The sequence below is a fragment of the Rhamphochromis longiceps genome, linkage group LG3 (genome assembly GCF_057381845.1).
Source record: "Rhamphochromis longiceps isolate RC_006_pf linkage group LG3, R_longiceps_female_GT1.1, whole genome shotgun sequence".
In the NCBI taxonomy this organism is placed as follows: Eukaryota; Metazoa; Chordata; class Actinopteri; order Cichliformes; family Cichlidae; genus Rhamphochromis; species Rhamphochromis longiceps.
In genome coordinates this window covers 12,135,131-12,152,029 of record NC_140559.1, presented here as the reverse complement: position 1 = coordinate 12,152,029, position 16,899 = coordinate 12,135,131, and the positions used below count along the sequence as shown (strand labels likewise).

The 16,899-nt window shown below is 42.1% G+C and overlaps 2 protein-coding genes and 1 long non-coding RNA gene across 3 annotated transcripts in view; 2 read left to right on the top strand and 1 right to left on the bottom strand.

Annotated features, from left to right (window-relative positions):
* LOC146672933 (uncharacterized) overlaps positions 1-16,899 on the top strand; it is a 405,352-nt gene that overhangs the window by 274,106 nt on the left and 114,347 nt on the right. The gene's annotated exons all lie outside the window — the stretch shown is intronic.
* Positions 1-16,899, bottom strand: part of LOC146672937 (uncharacterized) — a 339,553-nt gene that overhangs the window by 247,595 nt on the left and 75,059 nt on the right. The window lies entirely within an intron of this gene.
* On the top strand, positions 13,834-15,609 carry LOC146672943 (ladderlectin-like). Its single transcript, XM_085401630.1, has 6 exons — positions 13,834-13,909; positions 14,007-14,057; positions 14,292-14,401; positions 14,506-14,640; positions 14,920-15,031; positions 15,323-15,609. The coding sequence occupies exons 1-6, from the start codon at positions 13,834-13,836 to the stop codon at positions 15,391-15,393; spliced, it is 555 nt and encodes a 184-aa protein (XP_085257756.1). The 3' UTR covers positions 15,394-15,609.

Here is a 16,899-nt window from a genome sequence, read left to right as displayed (position 1 = left end):
GCTTCCACAGGCCCCGCTGGTTTACAAACTTGTTCCTGTTAACGGAAACAAGACGAACAGCTTTTACTTGCTAGCAAGGGAGGACCGCTCGGTGTGTCAGGAAAGCACTGAATCCACCCACAGACGACCTTTTACTGAACACAGTTACAGTACACACAAGCACCACCCATTGTAAACCCCTATGGTCAACAAACATAAGGCCCTATGTGTGTGTGTGTGTTTGGGGTGCGTTTGTGTGACCTCCTGCCCACAAAGGATGATAAAGCAGGAAGCTTACTAAGCAGCAAACAGAGCCCTCACATAGATGTGCCTATAACAAAACACTGCAGCCTCCCCACCAACAAACTGGCTGGAGAGGTGGTCAGAGACAAAGGAACGTCTTTGATCAGGCTGCTTGAACCAAGACTTACAAACTTAAGTAACACAATGACAACATTTAACAATTTGACTCCCACACAGAGCACTATCCCCACATGCTTCAAGACCACAACCATCATGCCCCTCCCCAAGAAAAGCCCAGCCACTAAACGCCTGCAGACCAGTCGCACTGACTCCCATCATTGCAAAGTGCTTTGAGAGAGCGGTGCTGGCCTACATCCAGAGCAACATCCCAGACACTCTGGACCCCCTGCAGTCTGCCTACCGGCCCAATAGGTCCACGTCAGACGCCATCGCTGCTGCCCCTCACTACTCCCTCTCCCACCTGGAAAACAAAGACCTCAGGGTGCTTTTTGTTGATTATAGCTCCGCCTTCAATACAGTCATCCCTCACAAACTCATTCCCAAGATCCTCAGCAGCTTCTACAGCTGCACTGTGGAGAGCACACTGACCAGCTGCATCACTGCATGGTACGGCAGCACTACTGCTATGGACCAAACGCCTGCAGAGAAGATGATCAGGACCCCGCTGCCCTCTGCATCCACCATCGCAGAGTCCAGAGGAGAGCTGCCTCCATCCTCAAAGACCCCACATCCCCCCAACACGGCTGTTCACACTTCTGCCCTCAGAACGAAGGTTCAGAAGTTCAAAATCCAGAACATCCAGACTCAACAACTCCTTCTTCCCACTGCTGTCAGACTCTTGGACAGCTGACCTGTTTTAACAGTAATGTTTGCACATCAGGTCATCTTTCATATCAAGCTCACAGCTCCTTTGCACATACATCTACCTCACACTTACATTTAGTCTCCACTCATTTATTCATAGTATTTGTATTTTATCTTGTTCTATTTGTATTTATTAGCCTGCATCTGTGTGTGGACAGCACAGAGATCCACATCTGAAACCATCAACAGTCACATGTAGATCTGCTTCATCTTCAGCTCTGCTTCGTTTTTGTCTGATCTTCTCTGAAGCTTCCTGACAGTCAGCAGCTTTGACCTTTGACCCACATGAAGCTAACATGTGACACAGAGTCAGGACGCTCCGTGGAGATCCATCAGCACAGCAGAAACACGCTCGGGGTCATCATCTTTAGAAACTTCCTGTGGATCCTACAGTCTAAGATCCAGAGCTGTCACTAGGATGGTTCAGTCATTTCTCATCAGCTACAATTAGAACTCAGAGCTGAGCAAATATAATCAGTCACATGCTGTAGAAACATAGAAGTTTCTATCCTTCAGAAAACATCTGACAAAAAGATCTAAAAGTGTGTGAAGAGCAACACTTGTTGTTCTCTAAATGTTGGGCCACAGCTGTAGAAAACACTGTGAGTGTTGGTCAGTAATGACATTTCATTTAATTTCTCTTTGTGCAGGTGAACACTGTCCAATCTTCTATCTAAATGACTGCTTTGTCTTTAAAAAGGTGAAGAGCCTGAGGCCGGTGACCTTTCCCCGAGTACATCCTCACAGCGGCTCACAGGACCAGGCCTCACTCCTGTCCTGCCAGAGGAGAAGCTTCAGACATCTGATCAGTGGAGTATTAGTAACACAGAAAACTAAAGAGGACGTGTTACTTTCATCTTTATTTATTTTATACATTTGTCATTGTTAGACATGAGGTTCACTGAAATCATTACAAACAGTTTTGTCAGATTTCTTTCCCTCTTCCATGTGACTGTGTCAGCTTGTCAGCATCTGTTTGGGACGAGAATGCACCAGGAAGTAATGAAAAGTAGCATTAAAAGCAGGAGAGGTTCTTATATTACAGAAGAAGAGATTATTGTAAAAAACTATCTCAATGCCATCAATGATTTAGGAACCTGAGAGAGGACTTGGTAAAATAAGACGTTCTTATAACTTCACCCTGTGACGGGCCAAGCTGCGACTCTCAGAGATGGTGATGTAGGTACAGAGCACGTGAGAGTGCGGTCCAGTAAATGTCTCTTCCAAAACTAGATGAAGGCACAAGGGGATCAACGTCAAGGCATTGAGATTCGACATCTTCAGCCTTCAGTGGAGACTCCAAAACACCTGGGTAGGTATCATGACAGACAACAGAGAACAAATCCACCTTGAGACTTGGGAGGAAGGAGTGCTGGGCACAGAAGAGATGAAGAGTATCTGAGATGATGAGAAATCCATCTTCCTCCAAGCTGTGAGTACATCATAGTAAATGTGTCACACCTGTCCAAACCTCCCTCCACAGACGCTCAATTCTACATTTGAAAAATACAGAAACGTTGTCAAAGGTCAGTCGCAGACTGACAAAGAACAGCCAACAGCAATTCAGCTGGAGCCAGTCATGATGAAACAACAATAATGACAGTTTGATCTGAAGAGCTTCAGCACCTCTGGTTGTGCTTTTCCCACTAAGAACGCTTCCACATCCTCTCACAGTGAACATCACCTCAGCAGGCTCTGGACCATATCAGATTTTGAAATAAGTATTCAAACAACAGGATACACAAAAACTATTCAAATACCAGACTGACACACTTACAGCACTGAACAAATCCTGATGAGTCCATGTTTAAAAATCACGAGACTAACTTCAGAATAGATTTAACGGAGCTTTGCTCACATGAAGGCAAAGTGAGCAAATCCAAATCTTCTGATCCAGCCAGAAAAAACTCAAGTGCAGTGCTGTTGTTGCATTAATGTTTGGGAAGCAACCATCCTCTCCTCAGACACAAGAGACCCTTTAAGACCAGCCTCGCAAAAGCAGTCACACTGAATGAGAAAGGAGTGGACAAGAGCTTTAAAAGGATGGTTGGAGGTCCACAGTGTTGAATTTGGTGGGTGGGTTGCACTTCCACTCCTCTAGTCAGAGCTGTATTTCAAACACACACACGCACGCACGCGCACACGCGCGCACGCACACACACACACACACACGTACGCACACACACACACACACACACGCACGCACGCACGCACGCGCACACACACACACACACACACACACACACACACACACACACACACACACACACACACACACGTACGTGTAGCACTTACGTGGAGTTACATAAAGTACCGATGGATAATTACCAAAGTAATAAGCAATTTGGGCTAGTGTCAGAAGACTGAGAACGACTCTTAGAGCTCTGGTACACGAATGGCAGAGAAACCAGACAAACACAGTTATGTGGCTTTAAAAGTGCTTTAGTGATGTTAAGCCTTGCAAAAGAAATTTGTAAACAACACAGTATTACAACAGGTTTTAACAGAATGTCAAGTATAAAAATTTCCCCCAAAGTAGCAAAAAAAAATAGAATTAAATAAAATTGTGCACAAGTAAAAGAATTAGTCTTTTTTAAGTCCAAATGGTACCGGTGGGGCCCATGACAAACAGGTGTATTCCAATAGAATTCGTCCGACAAGGAGTGTGTGTGATTGTCTGTCCTACCGTACTACTTGTACAGTAGAGGATTTTAGTCCATCAATGTGCGCGTGAGTGTGCATGTATATGTATATCGTCTCCTAGGATCTTGGGTTGGCTCGCCATCCAGTGAACACTGGAACACTCTGGGTCCTGGAATCGCTGACCTGGTCTTTGGATTCGTCCCATATAAAAACCTGACCTATAAACAATGGCCAAATATATGTCACGTGCCCTTTAAGGATAACTCTCACAAATTAACCTAAAGTAGTGTCACAGTGCAGTAACAACTATTCAGATCAGTTATCATCAATTCAATCATCATCAGTTCAGTCACGTTGTACAACATTAAAATATCAAGTTTCAAAGGTCAAAGTATCAATATCCAAAATTTCACAGTATCAAGGTTCAATACTTATTTGTAACCTGCAGTAACATTAAAGATTATCTACAAGGTTGCAAACATTCAGGAATTATAGTCACCATATAATTCACTTTCATTGTAAACATTAATTACATCCATCAAAATAACTCACTGTACATATATATCTTATCACAAATAAATAAGTATATTACCCCTTTTAAGAAATGGAATAATATGCAAATGCTTATCAGAAATTGAACAAAGTGCAAATAATCAATTTCAATAACACGTAAACACAAGGACTCAGTCCACAAATAGGAGTATTAAAATAGACGTGCTTAATCCCGCTTGTACCATAGGCCTACTAGTACAAGTGGAAATACACTAAAAATTACCACCAAGTGTTCAATACTGAGTATTGTAAAACAACCGATTGACATCAAAATTTAAACAGGAAGCAGGATAAAGTCTGCTTACAATTATCTCTCATCAAGTTATTTTTAGCTGCTTTAACCATTTACAGCTTTTCACATGTTAATGACTTAGTTAATGATCTAACTAGCATAACAACAGTGCGTTTCAGAGACATCCAATAACTGTACCCACACTCCGCACATCACGTGTCTGATTAGCCACATTTAGCTTACCGCCGTCGAGTGGATGCTCAGCATTTACATGGAGCCACAGCTCAGTAAACCCTCCGGTTTCGCTCTGCCCTTGACAACAACAAGTGCAAATACATAATTTGTGAAAAATATCAGTTTAGATGGTATTTTTTTAACTCATTAAAGGTTCATTTCTCCAGCTTACCGATAACAAAAGTTTTAGTCCGTCTGCTCTGTTTGGCTGTAGGAGCAAGAGACTGAAAACTTGGGAGCTGGTACTAAGGAGGGACAAGAGCTGCCTAGAGCTTCACCGATTGGCTGACATGCGAGGAGTGGAGTAAAACAATAGGCTCTCATCAGAGCTCATCAACCCTCTGAGAAACTTAACCCTTGTTTGACCAGAGCATATCATATATAATCTGCATCCCTTCTATGTTTAAATAATTATTTTGATCTCATTTCACTTTCATTAACCGGGACAGTAAGAACAGAACAATGAACATTAAATGTTTTAATTTTTCTTCTCTTTCTGTTTGAGATGATTTTAGGAACTGGGTTACATACGCACACACACACACGCGCGCGCGCACACGCACACGCACACGCACGCACACGCACGCACACACACGCACACACACATACTTTGAATATTTGGCCATGTTTAATGTAGCAGATTCCCAGATAATAAATGTGACACAACCCCAAAATGAATTATTAATATTTACTTTAGTATATCGACGTACCAACTACAGAAATGAAAAATACTTTATCACCTGGAAGAACTGAGTCACAGCCACAACTTTACTTTTTCGTGGAGAACAAAGCGTCTTCATCAGAAGGTGGCAGCAGAGATCTCTAATCTGAATCTCCTCTTTTACAGTTTTTTCTGAATGCTTAAACACTAACTGTGATTCCTGCAGCACAATTTCTAAAACTAGTCAGACTTATAGCAAAACCACTCACTGAGTTTGCAAAACTAAAAGCACAAAAACTGCTTTGCACTCAGTTTGCAATTTTGTAACACACACTTTGCAAAACTGTAGGCACAATTCACTGCACAACACTCAATTACCAAATTTCCAACACATGATGGTCTCTCTTTGAAGTTTAAACCTGATGTTGAAAGAACAGTTTACACTGAACTGTCACAGTTAGTCTGAGGAATAAAATCTGCATACCTACTGACTACTTGTGGGATAAAGCAACAGAAATGAAGACTGGAAATAAAACGAGACGTTTCAGTCACACAGCAGAGCACTCAGCTGTTAGTTAATGTGATGACCTTGAGCTGTTTGTTCAATAGGAGTTGGTAGCAGATGTAGAGGTGGTTCTTTAACTGATACGGTGGCTTTGAAAACATTCTCATATCCCAGCACACAGAGTAAATCATGTATTATTATGTGAAGTGGCGATAAAACTGAATTAAAAATTGAAAAGTGCTGTAGTTGTGTTTATCTCCTGCATCTCGGTCACTTCTAATGACACATAAATCAATGTTCAGAAGTCCTTGCTGTGTGTGAGGAAGTGACAGCAGAGATGAAGCTCTTCTTCTCTTCGTGTCTTTGATCAACTACTTTTGTTTTGATTGTCATGATCACCGTCGCTCTCACTGTCTGTGTGCGAGGAAATCTGGATCCTGTTCTTATATGAATGATGCTAATCTCCATCTGTCGTTATCATAATCTGTGATCATCCCAGCACTGAAACAAGCTAACAGTTCACCTGTAACTCAGTTTGTAATCCACATGTCTGAACTACAGATGAACGTGATCGGCTCAGACGCTACTTGTCTGCATTTTTATTCTCTCCTTTCTTCTGCAGCTTAAGGAATGAAGCAGTGTGTGCATTACACCAGAGATTTGGATTTTCTTCTGCTTTTAATAAGCCTGAACTAACAGAATGCTTTCTACTCTATTTTGCTTGTAACTGTAGGTTTTTATATGAAATAAAACCATTTAAGCACAAACATCATAAATGATCTAAACATCAGATATTATCTGAGGAGTACCAGCCAGACAGAGTCAGGCTCACCTTAATGCACAACTTGGGAGAGAATTTTAAAACGTTGACACACTGATCATCAGACACCTTCACGAGACAGTGAGTAATGTATCAAGCTTGAGTATGAGCACGCAAATATTTGTGGAGATTCTTTTCTGAGGGCGGGTTACACCGAAGGATGGCTTTGTCACTCCCTCCTTGACAAAGCAGTCAGAGATGTGCGTATAGTGCTTATCATTGCTAATCAAGCCAGTAAAGTAAGATGTTCTTGCAGCGTTTAGTCAGTTGAACAAGGTTAATAAGGTCTTTTTCCACATCTGTTCAGCTTTCCTACAGAATATAATCCTGCATCCAAGAGGAAGGATTGACAGTTTGAAATAAGCTGTATTTTAAGGGGCTACACAATGGAGAGCTAATCGACATGTATTATTAAAACAATTGAGGTTACCACAGATTTTTGAAAACGTGGATGTTTAAATAAGGCAGAGAGATTAGAATATAAGTGCAGAATTCAGATATAGCTTCTGAACTTTAGAATGAATTATGTAGTAGTCATTTTGTGGAGTATTTCTTACTCGGCTTGTTTACACTCTGCCTGAGCACTCACACCACTTTATACAACACGCCTCATTAATGGCACAAGCTTTAAGTGCTTTCTATCCCACACTCACACTGCAGTGGGCTGTGGAGAACAACCTGGGGTCAGCATCGTGCCCGAGGATATTTGGCATGCAGACTGATAGATGTGCTCCCTTCTGAACCACAGCCACACTATGAGATCACATCCTTCTAATTACAAGGATTATGTTTCTTCCCTCAGGAGTTGGGATGATGGGCAGTGAGTACGACTGAACATAGAGATGGGAGGAGCTGAGGAAAGCATGAAAAGCTCTGAGACAGAATGATTGGCTGTTTATTATTTGACTCAATGGCATGTAAATCAATTCATAATCCTGCTAATGTGTTTTTCTTTCAGAATCTCTGGTTGCTATGCTCTCTCACAATTAAAATGAGTCCACAGTTCATTTCTTTTCAAACGTTCAAACTCAGAGTCTTTTTATCTTTCATGTTGTTTTTACGTTGTTCTAGTGCAACACTCAGGCTGTAGTTTCCAGTTCCTGTGTATTATCTGCACACATGGTTTCTGACAACAAAGCTGACTTTGACTTGGAACATGTCGTGTCAGCAAAAGCTCTGGATAATGTTTCAGTGAGTCCTGTTCTCCAGACAAGAGATGCTATTTGGCAATAATAGCAATAATTTTCCACATGGAAAATCTTTCCATACAACTTTGTTTGCAATGTGAGCTTCACTTCTATTTGTAGAAGTCAATACAAACACTCATGTTCTCTTGTCCTCTTATACTCTGTTCAGGTCTGTTGAAAATAATGTCCCATTGGAAAAGCTTGTTAGTTTAGGCCTTTATAGATTCTGATGATCTCTGAGCAGCAACAGAAGGAAATAAACCTCCAACAGAACGAACTCTGGGAAATTCAGTCATCTTTTCACAGGTGGGGATGAGGTGAGAGAAACAAAGAGCTTTTAGAAATAACAGTCAACAAACACATTATTGGGATGAAGTCCTTTCAGCCTCTGTGCGACACACAGACAACCTCCCACAGGCACACACAGACAACCTCCCACAGACACAGACACACACAGACAACCTCCCACAGACACAGACACACACAGACAACCTCCCACAGGCACAGACACACACAGACAACCTCCCACAGACACACACAGACAACCTCCCACAGACACACACAGACAACCTCCCACAGACACAGACACACACAGACAACCTCCCACAGACACAGACACACACAGACAACCTCCCACAGGCACAGACACACACAGACAACCTCCCACAGACACACACAGACAACCTCCCACAGACACAGACACACACAGACAACCTCCCACAGACACAGACACACACAGACAACCTCCCACAGACACACACAGACAACCTCCCACAGGCACAGACACACACAGACAACCTCCCACAGACACACACAGACAACCTCCCACAGGCACAGACACACACAGACAACCTCCCACAGGCACAGACACACACAGACAACCTCCCACAGACACAGACACACACAGACAACCTCCCACAGACACACACAGACAACCTCCCACAGACACACACAGACAACCTCCCACAGGCACAGACACACACAGACAACCTCCCACAGACACACACAGACAACCTCCCACAGGCACAGACACACACAGACAACCTCCCACAGGCACAGACAGACAACCTCCCACAGGCACAGACACACACAGACAACCTCCCACAGGCACAGACAGACAACCTCCCACAGACACACACAGACAACCTCCCACAGGCACAGACAGACAACCTCCCACAGGCACAGACACACACAGACAACCTCCCACAGGCACAGACAGACAACCTCCCACAGACACACACAGACAACCTCCCACAGGCACACACAGACAACCTCCCACAGACACAGACACACACAGACAACCTCCCACAGGCACAGACACACACAGACAACCTCCCACAGACACACACAGACAACCTCCCACAGGCACACACAGACAACCTCCCACAGACACAGACACACACAGACAACCTCCCACAGGCACAGACAGACAACCTCCCACAGACACACACAGACAACCTCCCACAGGCACACACAGACAACCTCCCACAGACACAGACAGACACAGACAACCTCCCACAGACACAGACACACACAGACAACCTCCCACAGACACAGACACACACAGACAACCTCCCACAGACACAGACACACACAGACAACCTCCCACAGACACACACAGACAACCTCCCACAGGCACAGACACACACAGACAACCTCCCACAGACACACACAGACAACCTCCCACAGACACACACAGACAACCTCCCACAGGCACAGACACACACAGACAACCTCCCACAGACACACACAGACAACCTCCCACAGACACAGACACACACAGACAACCTCCCACAGGCACAGACACACACAGACAACCTCCCACAGACACACACAGATGAAACGAACATATATTGATGAACTCAGGATGACCTACTAGCCTTGTGTACATGTGAGAGCTTCAGGTATATAGAATTACTGAAGGCTGTTGTTGAGTGTTAGTAAAAGGCGTACATGTGACAGGCGTGTACTCTCTGACGTGAAATGTTTCTGAGGCCAAGGTAAGGCCAAGCTGGGCAGCCAAGACCAAGAAATGGACCAAACACACCAGAATTGTTATATGTAGCAACGAGCAGCACTTTGCATGTTGAAGGACACGTGTATCAGCAGGGGTGGCTTACCCAAGAACACGAGCCACTCTTCTGTGGTCCTCGTGTGGTTCTGGGGCACACCGCTCCTCCTGGCTGCCTGACCCACGTCTTCTCCTTTCACCCTGAATCATGTTCGCTGAAGCCAGAACTTTTCTATGTCTCACAAAAAAACAAGTCATCTGTTCAACAGCCGTTATGTTTATCAGTAGGCTGGCTTTATTGTGCTCATTAATGCTGCAATAAGGACATAGTTAAAGTCTTGTATTCTTACTTGTATTGTTCCAACAGTTGTGCTGGGTCAGGGGTGTCAAACTCAATCGCACAGGGGGCCAAAGGTCAAGGCCCGCTTTAGGTCGCGGGCCACACAAGATAAACATTTATTGAACACTAAAACAATGTTTTTAAACATAAATATGAATAAAAACAGACAGGAATATTATTAAAGATTAAAGAAACTTCAAAAAATAAACTTTAACTTTAAATATTTTGCTCTCCATAAAAATATATCCTGTCAAAATTACACAAGTTAGAAATATGAACATGCTGCCAGAAACCCAGAAAAATAAATGAGAGCAAACACAAGGTTGGAGCCGCATGCAGACGAGCTGGGCGCTGCTGCAGGGATGGAGCTAATAAACTGTGTGGGCCAGTCAGTGTCTCTCCCTGAGTGCATCATTACACTGCAGCTGCATCTGCACAGGTGCAGCTCAGCAAAGTGCGCTGACTGGGTTCAACATTACTGCAACAGGGAAAGTGAGGCAGGCTGCACTGGTGCATTAGTGACAGCTTCACTGCGTCATACATGTCCATGAACTGACAGGTTTCCTTGCTGAGCTCAAAAACTCGATTGAGAACTTTTCCCAGCTCAGCCAGCAGAGCTCTGCATGAAGGAATGTGGGCAAACTCTGAATCTATTTCCCACATGAAAGACTGAAACTGACGGTGATTTAAACCTTTAGCTCAGATCAAATGTACTTTGACGTCTTTTCCTGTCGTTGTCCCGTGCATCGATTTAATGTTCAATATTTCCTCTCCACGGATGAAGATGGTCAGCTGTGCAGTGTCCATCATGTCTGTACTTTCATCCACAGCAAGAGAGTATGCAGTGAAGTTTTTGCTTCTTTCTCACAGCTGTGTTCTTAAATCAGTGACCGTCTCACAAACCCGATCAGCAATCGTATTTCTGCTCAGGCTCACGTTTGCCTAAATCTGCGTTTTGTCTGGACACAAGACGTCCACAGCTTCATCCTGCAGCTCTTCAGAGCGGTACCGGCCTGATTTGGCTCCTCTGCTACAATAAAACTTGCTTTCACAACAGCTTCACTTTGTGATTTTGCTCTGGTGACGAACGTCTGCTGAAATGTCAGATTCTACTTCCTGTAGTTTCTGTATTTAGGTTTTTCAGCTCATCCTGACGTTTTGTCTCGTAGTGCCGTCTTAAATTAAATTCCTTAATTACAGCCTCATTAGCTCCACTAATAAGACGCACGGGTTTACCAGCATGTCTGTAAACATATATTCAGCCTCCCACTGGCGCTGAAAGGCTCTGCTTTCAGAATCAACTTTTCTCTCCACCATTGTGAGCGGCGAGCTTCAGTAACAGAAGTTTGACTTGATTGATGCAAATGTTCCCAGTTAGCCTAGCCAAGGAGGCTGCAGCGCTGCATTATGGGATCTGTAGTTTGTATATTATTAGCGCCTCATATCGCCGGGCCATGCATAACAATAATAGCACATCTATATAAAAGGATCTCGCAGGCAGGATATAAATGTACGGATGTGGCCCGCGGGCCTTGACTTTGACACATGTGTGCTAGGTCCTGCGCTGTCTGGCTCTCCACTCCTGCTGCTGAGCAGCCTCCGCTCACACATCAGCTAGTCTTACGCCATGGGTTGATGTAGATTCTTATGGGTCTCCTTTGTTACTTTTTCATTAGCACTCTTTCCAGCCAACTCTAAGGCTACGTTCACTCTGCAGGTCTTAATGCTTAACTCTGATTTTTTGATCAAATCCGATGTTTTTGTCTGCTCGTTTACACTACAATTAAAATACGACAGCAAACGCGCTCTAGTGTGAACGCTCAAAGCATGCACAAAAGAAGACGTCACACACAACGCGCTCTGTTCAGACCCAGAGCAAACAGTGTTGTTTGACTGATGGCTTTAATATAAAGACTTGTTTCAGACTTTGCGTTTCCCAATTTTGCTTTAAGTTATAAAGTTATTTTGTTATTTACATTTGGCCTAATAATGATCCTTACTGCTGTTTTAGAGGAGCGCTGCTTCAAAAGATAGTTGCAGATTTCTGCAGTACAAAGAAAATGTTCACGTTTCTCCAACGTTGTCTTCCCAACAGTTTCACTGACATCTACACGGGATGGCCAGGAAGCGTTCGCGATGTCTTCTCCGGAGCTGATAATTGGCGTCTGTCATGTGTCAGTGACGTAAAAGACGGATTTAATGCGACCTGACCATCAAACAGCAGTCGCTTTCTGAAACATCGGATATGTATCGGATTCAGCACCACATACGAAAGTGACCCAGATCGGATTTGACAATATGGGATTTGTGCCGTTCACACTGTCACACCATGATGGGATAGATGGGTCTCATAGGGTCAAAAAAGTTGGATTTGATGTGCTTTCGCCTGCAGTGTGAACGGAGCCTAAGACTACTAAATGAAAACACGTGGCTCAGTAGCACAAAAGACCACTAAAGCTAGGAAACACTTATTTCAAAAGCTTGTGCTTTACTAACTATAAGAAGCTAACATTTTTAATAGCTCACCTGAGTGCCTGCATCATACACAGTGGCTGTGTCTTCAACACCGAAGCCCACACCGTTTACTGCATGTCACTGACTGGTAATCTGAAAGTGTGTGTGTTGTCCAACTGAACCATATCCTTTTGGTTTTTTATTTGGCAATATTGAGTTTGAAAATCATCAAGATGACATTTGCCATAATCTGGAGGTACTTAATGAACCGCAGACGCACAAAGATGCTTCTGTCGCCGTTTCACAGAGGTTTTTGGTTTCCAAGCAGTTTTCAGCCGAGTCCTCTGGGCTGCTGTTAAAGCTCCATGCTTGAGTTAGGACTTGGGTTTTGTGTTCTTCTACAAAAAGGTTTGAGAGACCATTTTATTTCCTTTTCTTTTTCTTTCTTTGCACAATTGAAATGTATATAGTTGGTGTACTAATAGATAATCTAATGACTTTTATTTTACATGGAAGTCATTCTAAACTGTCCTTTTCTGTCTCATTTTCCAATTGGCTGTTCACCAAATCACTGTTCAGGTTGCTCCCCAATTTCAGGGGTGTCCCCAGTCATTACTGGGAAGAACAAAGGAACACACTGTTGGCATGTTTTATTTCATCTAGTGTGGATAATGATGAGTAAAAGACAGCTACCTTCACCATGCAAAACAACAGTGTGACACAAAGATGAGATTATGTATCTCTGTGTTGACCATCAGTCAATATGACAAATTAAACAGCAGTGACATTTTATCTGGGTGGAGGTAAAAACCATTGTTATAAAGCGAAATGCAAGCAAGCATGGAGCTAAAATAAATAACAGTGTATTTTAGTCTGTTTGTTCTTGGTTTTGAGTGAAGGTACAGAAACAGTATATAAGTGCTGGTGTTCGGTTCAGCACCTCCACACTTGAAGGCTGAAGTTACAAGCTGACACTGATAACAAGGAAGATAAGGTATTATATCAAATGCTTGCTGGGAAGTGTCAGATTATTGTCTATCTTTTCTTTTATAAACGACCTACTTTGAATTTTCTGATTTGTACAGAGATGCTAAACATCACCATGAAGCTGCTGACTGTGTCTACACTTCTCTGCGCAATGGTGGCTCTGGGCACTGCTGCTGGTGAGTATTCCAGTATACTGAGCATCATCTATACATCTTATGCATGAATATATTAAACTGAAAATTATAATGAAAATCAACATTTGCTGTTGTCTAGCACTTCCAGATGAAGTGGCCAGTAATGGGACAGAGGCATTAATTTCAGCAGGTCAGTGGACTTTTCAGGTTTGAAACCAAAACTAATCACATTTTTATCATCAGTACATCAGCTTTCCTACGTCAGCTTTCATAAATTTGTTTTCATGTGTGATGGACAAGTACATTTATAGCTTAAAAAAGTTCATCTTTAACACTCAGATAAAAACACATTTTTCATGAATTTTTATTTTAAAAACTTTTTCCGACACAGTAAAGTAGCTCAATATTCTTTGATTGTCTTCAGGAGAACATCATGTTGAGAAGAGAGCAGCATCTTGTCCAAGCGGCTGGACTCAGTATGGGAATCGATGCTTTCTCTACGATAACCGTCAAATGACTTGGGCTCAGGCGCAGGTAAAAGCAGTGATGTGAATTTATCATTTATCCTTTGTGCAATCTTAACTCTTTCTGTTTACGTTGTCATTTCTATAAACTCAGTCTGTTGATTTCCATTGTAGCGAATCTGCCAGTCCTTGAATGCAAACCTGGCATCTGTAAACAGCAACGACGAGTACCAGTTCATTCGAGCCGTCATATCTAGTGCCTCTCGTGAAAGTGGACTAACATGGGTTGGTGGCTCAGATGGTCAACAGGTATATCACTTATCATTATTCAGAGGACCCTCCCCCATTAGCAAGCACGTGGTGACAGTGGGGAAGAAAAACAATTTTTAACAGGAAGAAACCTGAGGCAGAACCAGGCTCAGGGATTAGTTCCCACCTGCAGTAGATATGGAGGTCTTTAAGATGGGATCTGATTATTCAAGACTTTAAAATTCCTTCTTCATATTATTGTATCTACATGCACATTTAGAACTTGGAACTGTAGCTTATTTGTGAACATATTCTTGCCTACGTTTTTCTGTTTTCTAGGAGAATTACTGGTTTTGGATTGATGGAACCTATTTCACATTTACGCAGTGGTGTCAGGGAGAACCTAACAACGCTGGGGGAAACGAGCATTGCTTAATGGTGAATTTTTCAGGTAAACCTAAAAGCACAATGTAAGAGCACTATAAATGTTAAAGAAAAAAGGAAACAATACCCAGAATCCCCCAAATAATCTTTATGCATTTAATGTGACAAACAGTGATGAGTGAAAAAATGTCAGCAGTACATTTTTCTATCATATTAATTATTTACATAGTGTTTTGATGCAATACTAAACACATGTATGTGTCAGGTGCTGTTGTTATACAGAACAGCATATTTAGATCAGTGATCATTTCTCCATGTGATTGTGATTTCAGTTCATGCTGATTTTGTGTACTTACAGGAAGCAAGTGTTGGAATGATGGGAGATGTGACAGCCAATACCCATTTATTTGTGTCAGGGCCATCTGCTGATTCCTGGGCTCTCGTGAAGGCGTGGCCTACCTGACGACAGAGCAAATGCTCTAATGTATCACAATAAGAATCTGGTTCTGATTTGATTTACTTCTTTTCTTTTACTGTAATGCTGCATAAGGAATGAAGCGACAAGTGACATAAACTGGAGTTGCTCTTTTAACAGGAGCAGACTGCATGTGTACTTGAAAGAATGCTTTTAGCAAAACGTTGTTTCCCAGAATGAATTGTTGTTTCTCATCTTCTTCATCATTAAAATCTTAAGCATTGAATCAAAATGGTCTGTGCATTTAAATGCTTCATGCTTATCAGTGTACTCTTAAATATCACATACATCCTCACTGTAAAATCTAACTAGTTCTCTGAGCTTAAAAAACGTATGCAAACGCATTGCCTAGAAAACAAAGAGACACTAACAATGCTTACTTAAGATGACTAAATTAGGACGACTTAATCATTGTGAGTACAAAGTACTACAGATGACTTCATTTTTCCTGAGTGAGCAATACTAATGGTTTATCCACTGAAAAAGATTTGAAATCTAACAAAATAAAAATATATATAAATTTTGTGTTAGCTTACTATTTTAAATTTTGCTAATGTTTTATCATCCTTGAACTTGAGATTTATAGTAGAACACTTAAACACTATAAGTATGGCTAAAAAATAACTATCAGCATTTCTTCTAATGCAGTTAAACTCAGTCCAACGGTGATTTTCAAATGCAAGAAAGTATATCAGTAAACATCTTGGACACTGTTCTGCTAAATATCAAACAAGCATATTCCTACTATTGTGTCTTGTGCTGTTTAATAATACTTAAACAATTATTAAATTGGTATTTGTATATTTTTTTGTTACACAATTTAAAACTTTTAAAAACGTATAATAAAGTATTTCTCAACCTCATGCACTAGCTCACGCTGCCTATGCACTGCAGAATGCTAAAGAAAAAAAACTTGTATGAACAGCACACAAGAGTGAAAACAGATATAAGATGCCTAGAAAAATCATATAAATGAAACATGTATGTTTTGGATACTTATGTGAAAGTAATGAGAAAGTGGCCACTTTCATGAGTAAATCATGTAAGCCTGATATGATTCACTATATGAAGCAGGCCACATCTTATGCAGGTCTTTTATAAGTTTTTCCTATTTCTTTTCCATATGGGCAGAAACACAGTCAGCCCAATATTTATGTACTAAAACCAACTATGGTCAGCTTAAGTTATAATTATTTAATTTTTCCACAGAGCCATATCCACCCCTGCTTGTGTCACTCAAGAATGCGAGTTTGATTGATGACCCTAGCCTTGACCTTTTGACCTTACCGGAAGTACTCCGGAAGTGACTAATCGATTCCAGGGCTGTGTCCCAATTCAGGGTCTCATGCTTGAAGTACGCGCACTACGCGCACTACGCGTACTACGTACGGTGCGTACTATAAGTACAAGAAGTGCGGAAGTGAGAGGCGTGCTGTTCAGGTTGCCTAGCAACCATGATA

What these genes read in the sequence shown, in the direction of transcription:
- LOC146672943 (XM_085401630.1), top strand. Translation starts at nt 13,834, where the DNA reads ATGCTAAACATCACCATGAAGCTGCTGACTGTGTCTACACTTCTCTGC. An exon ending in AGAGGCATTAATTTCAGCAG is followed by an intron (nt 14,058 to 14,291) that starts GTCAGTGGACTT and finishes GATTGTCTTCAG; the next exon opens with GAGAACATCATGTTGAGAAG. An exon ending in TGACTTGGGCTCAGGCGCAG is followed by an intron (nt 14,402 to 14,505) that starts GTAAAAGCAGTG and finishes TTTCCATTGTAG; the next exon opens with CGAATCTGCCAGTCCTTGAA.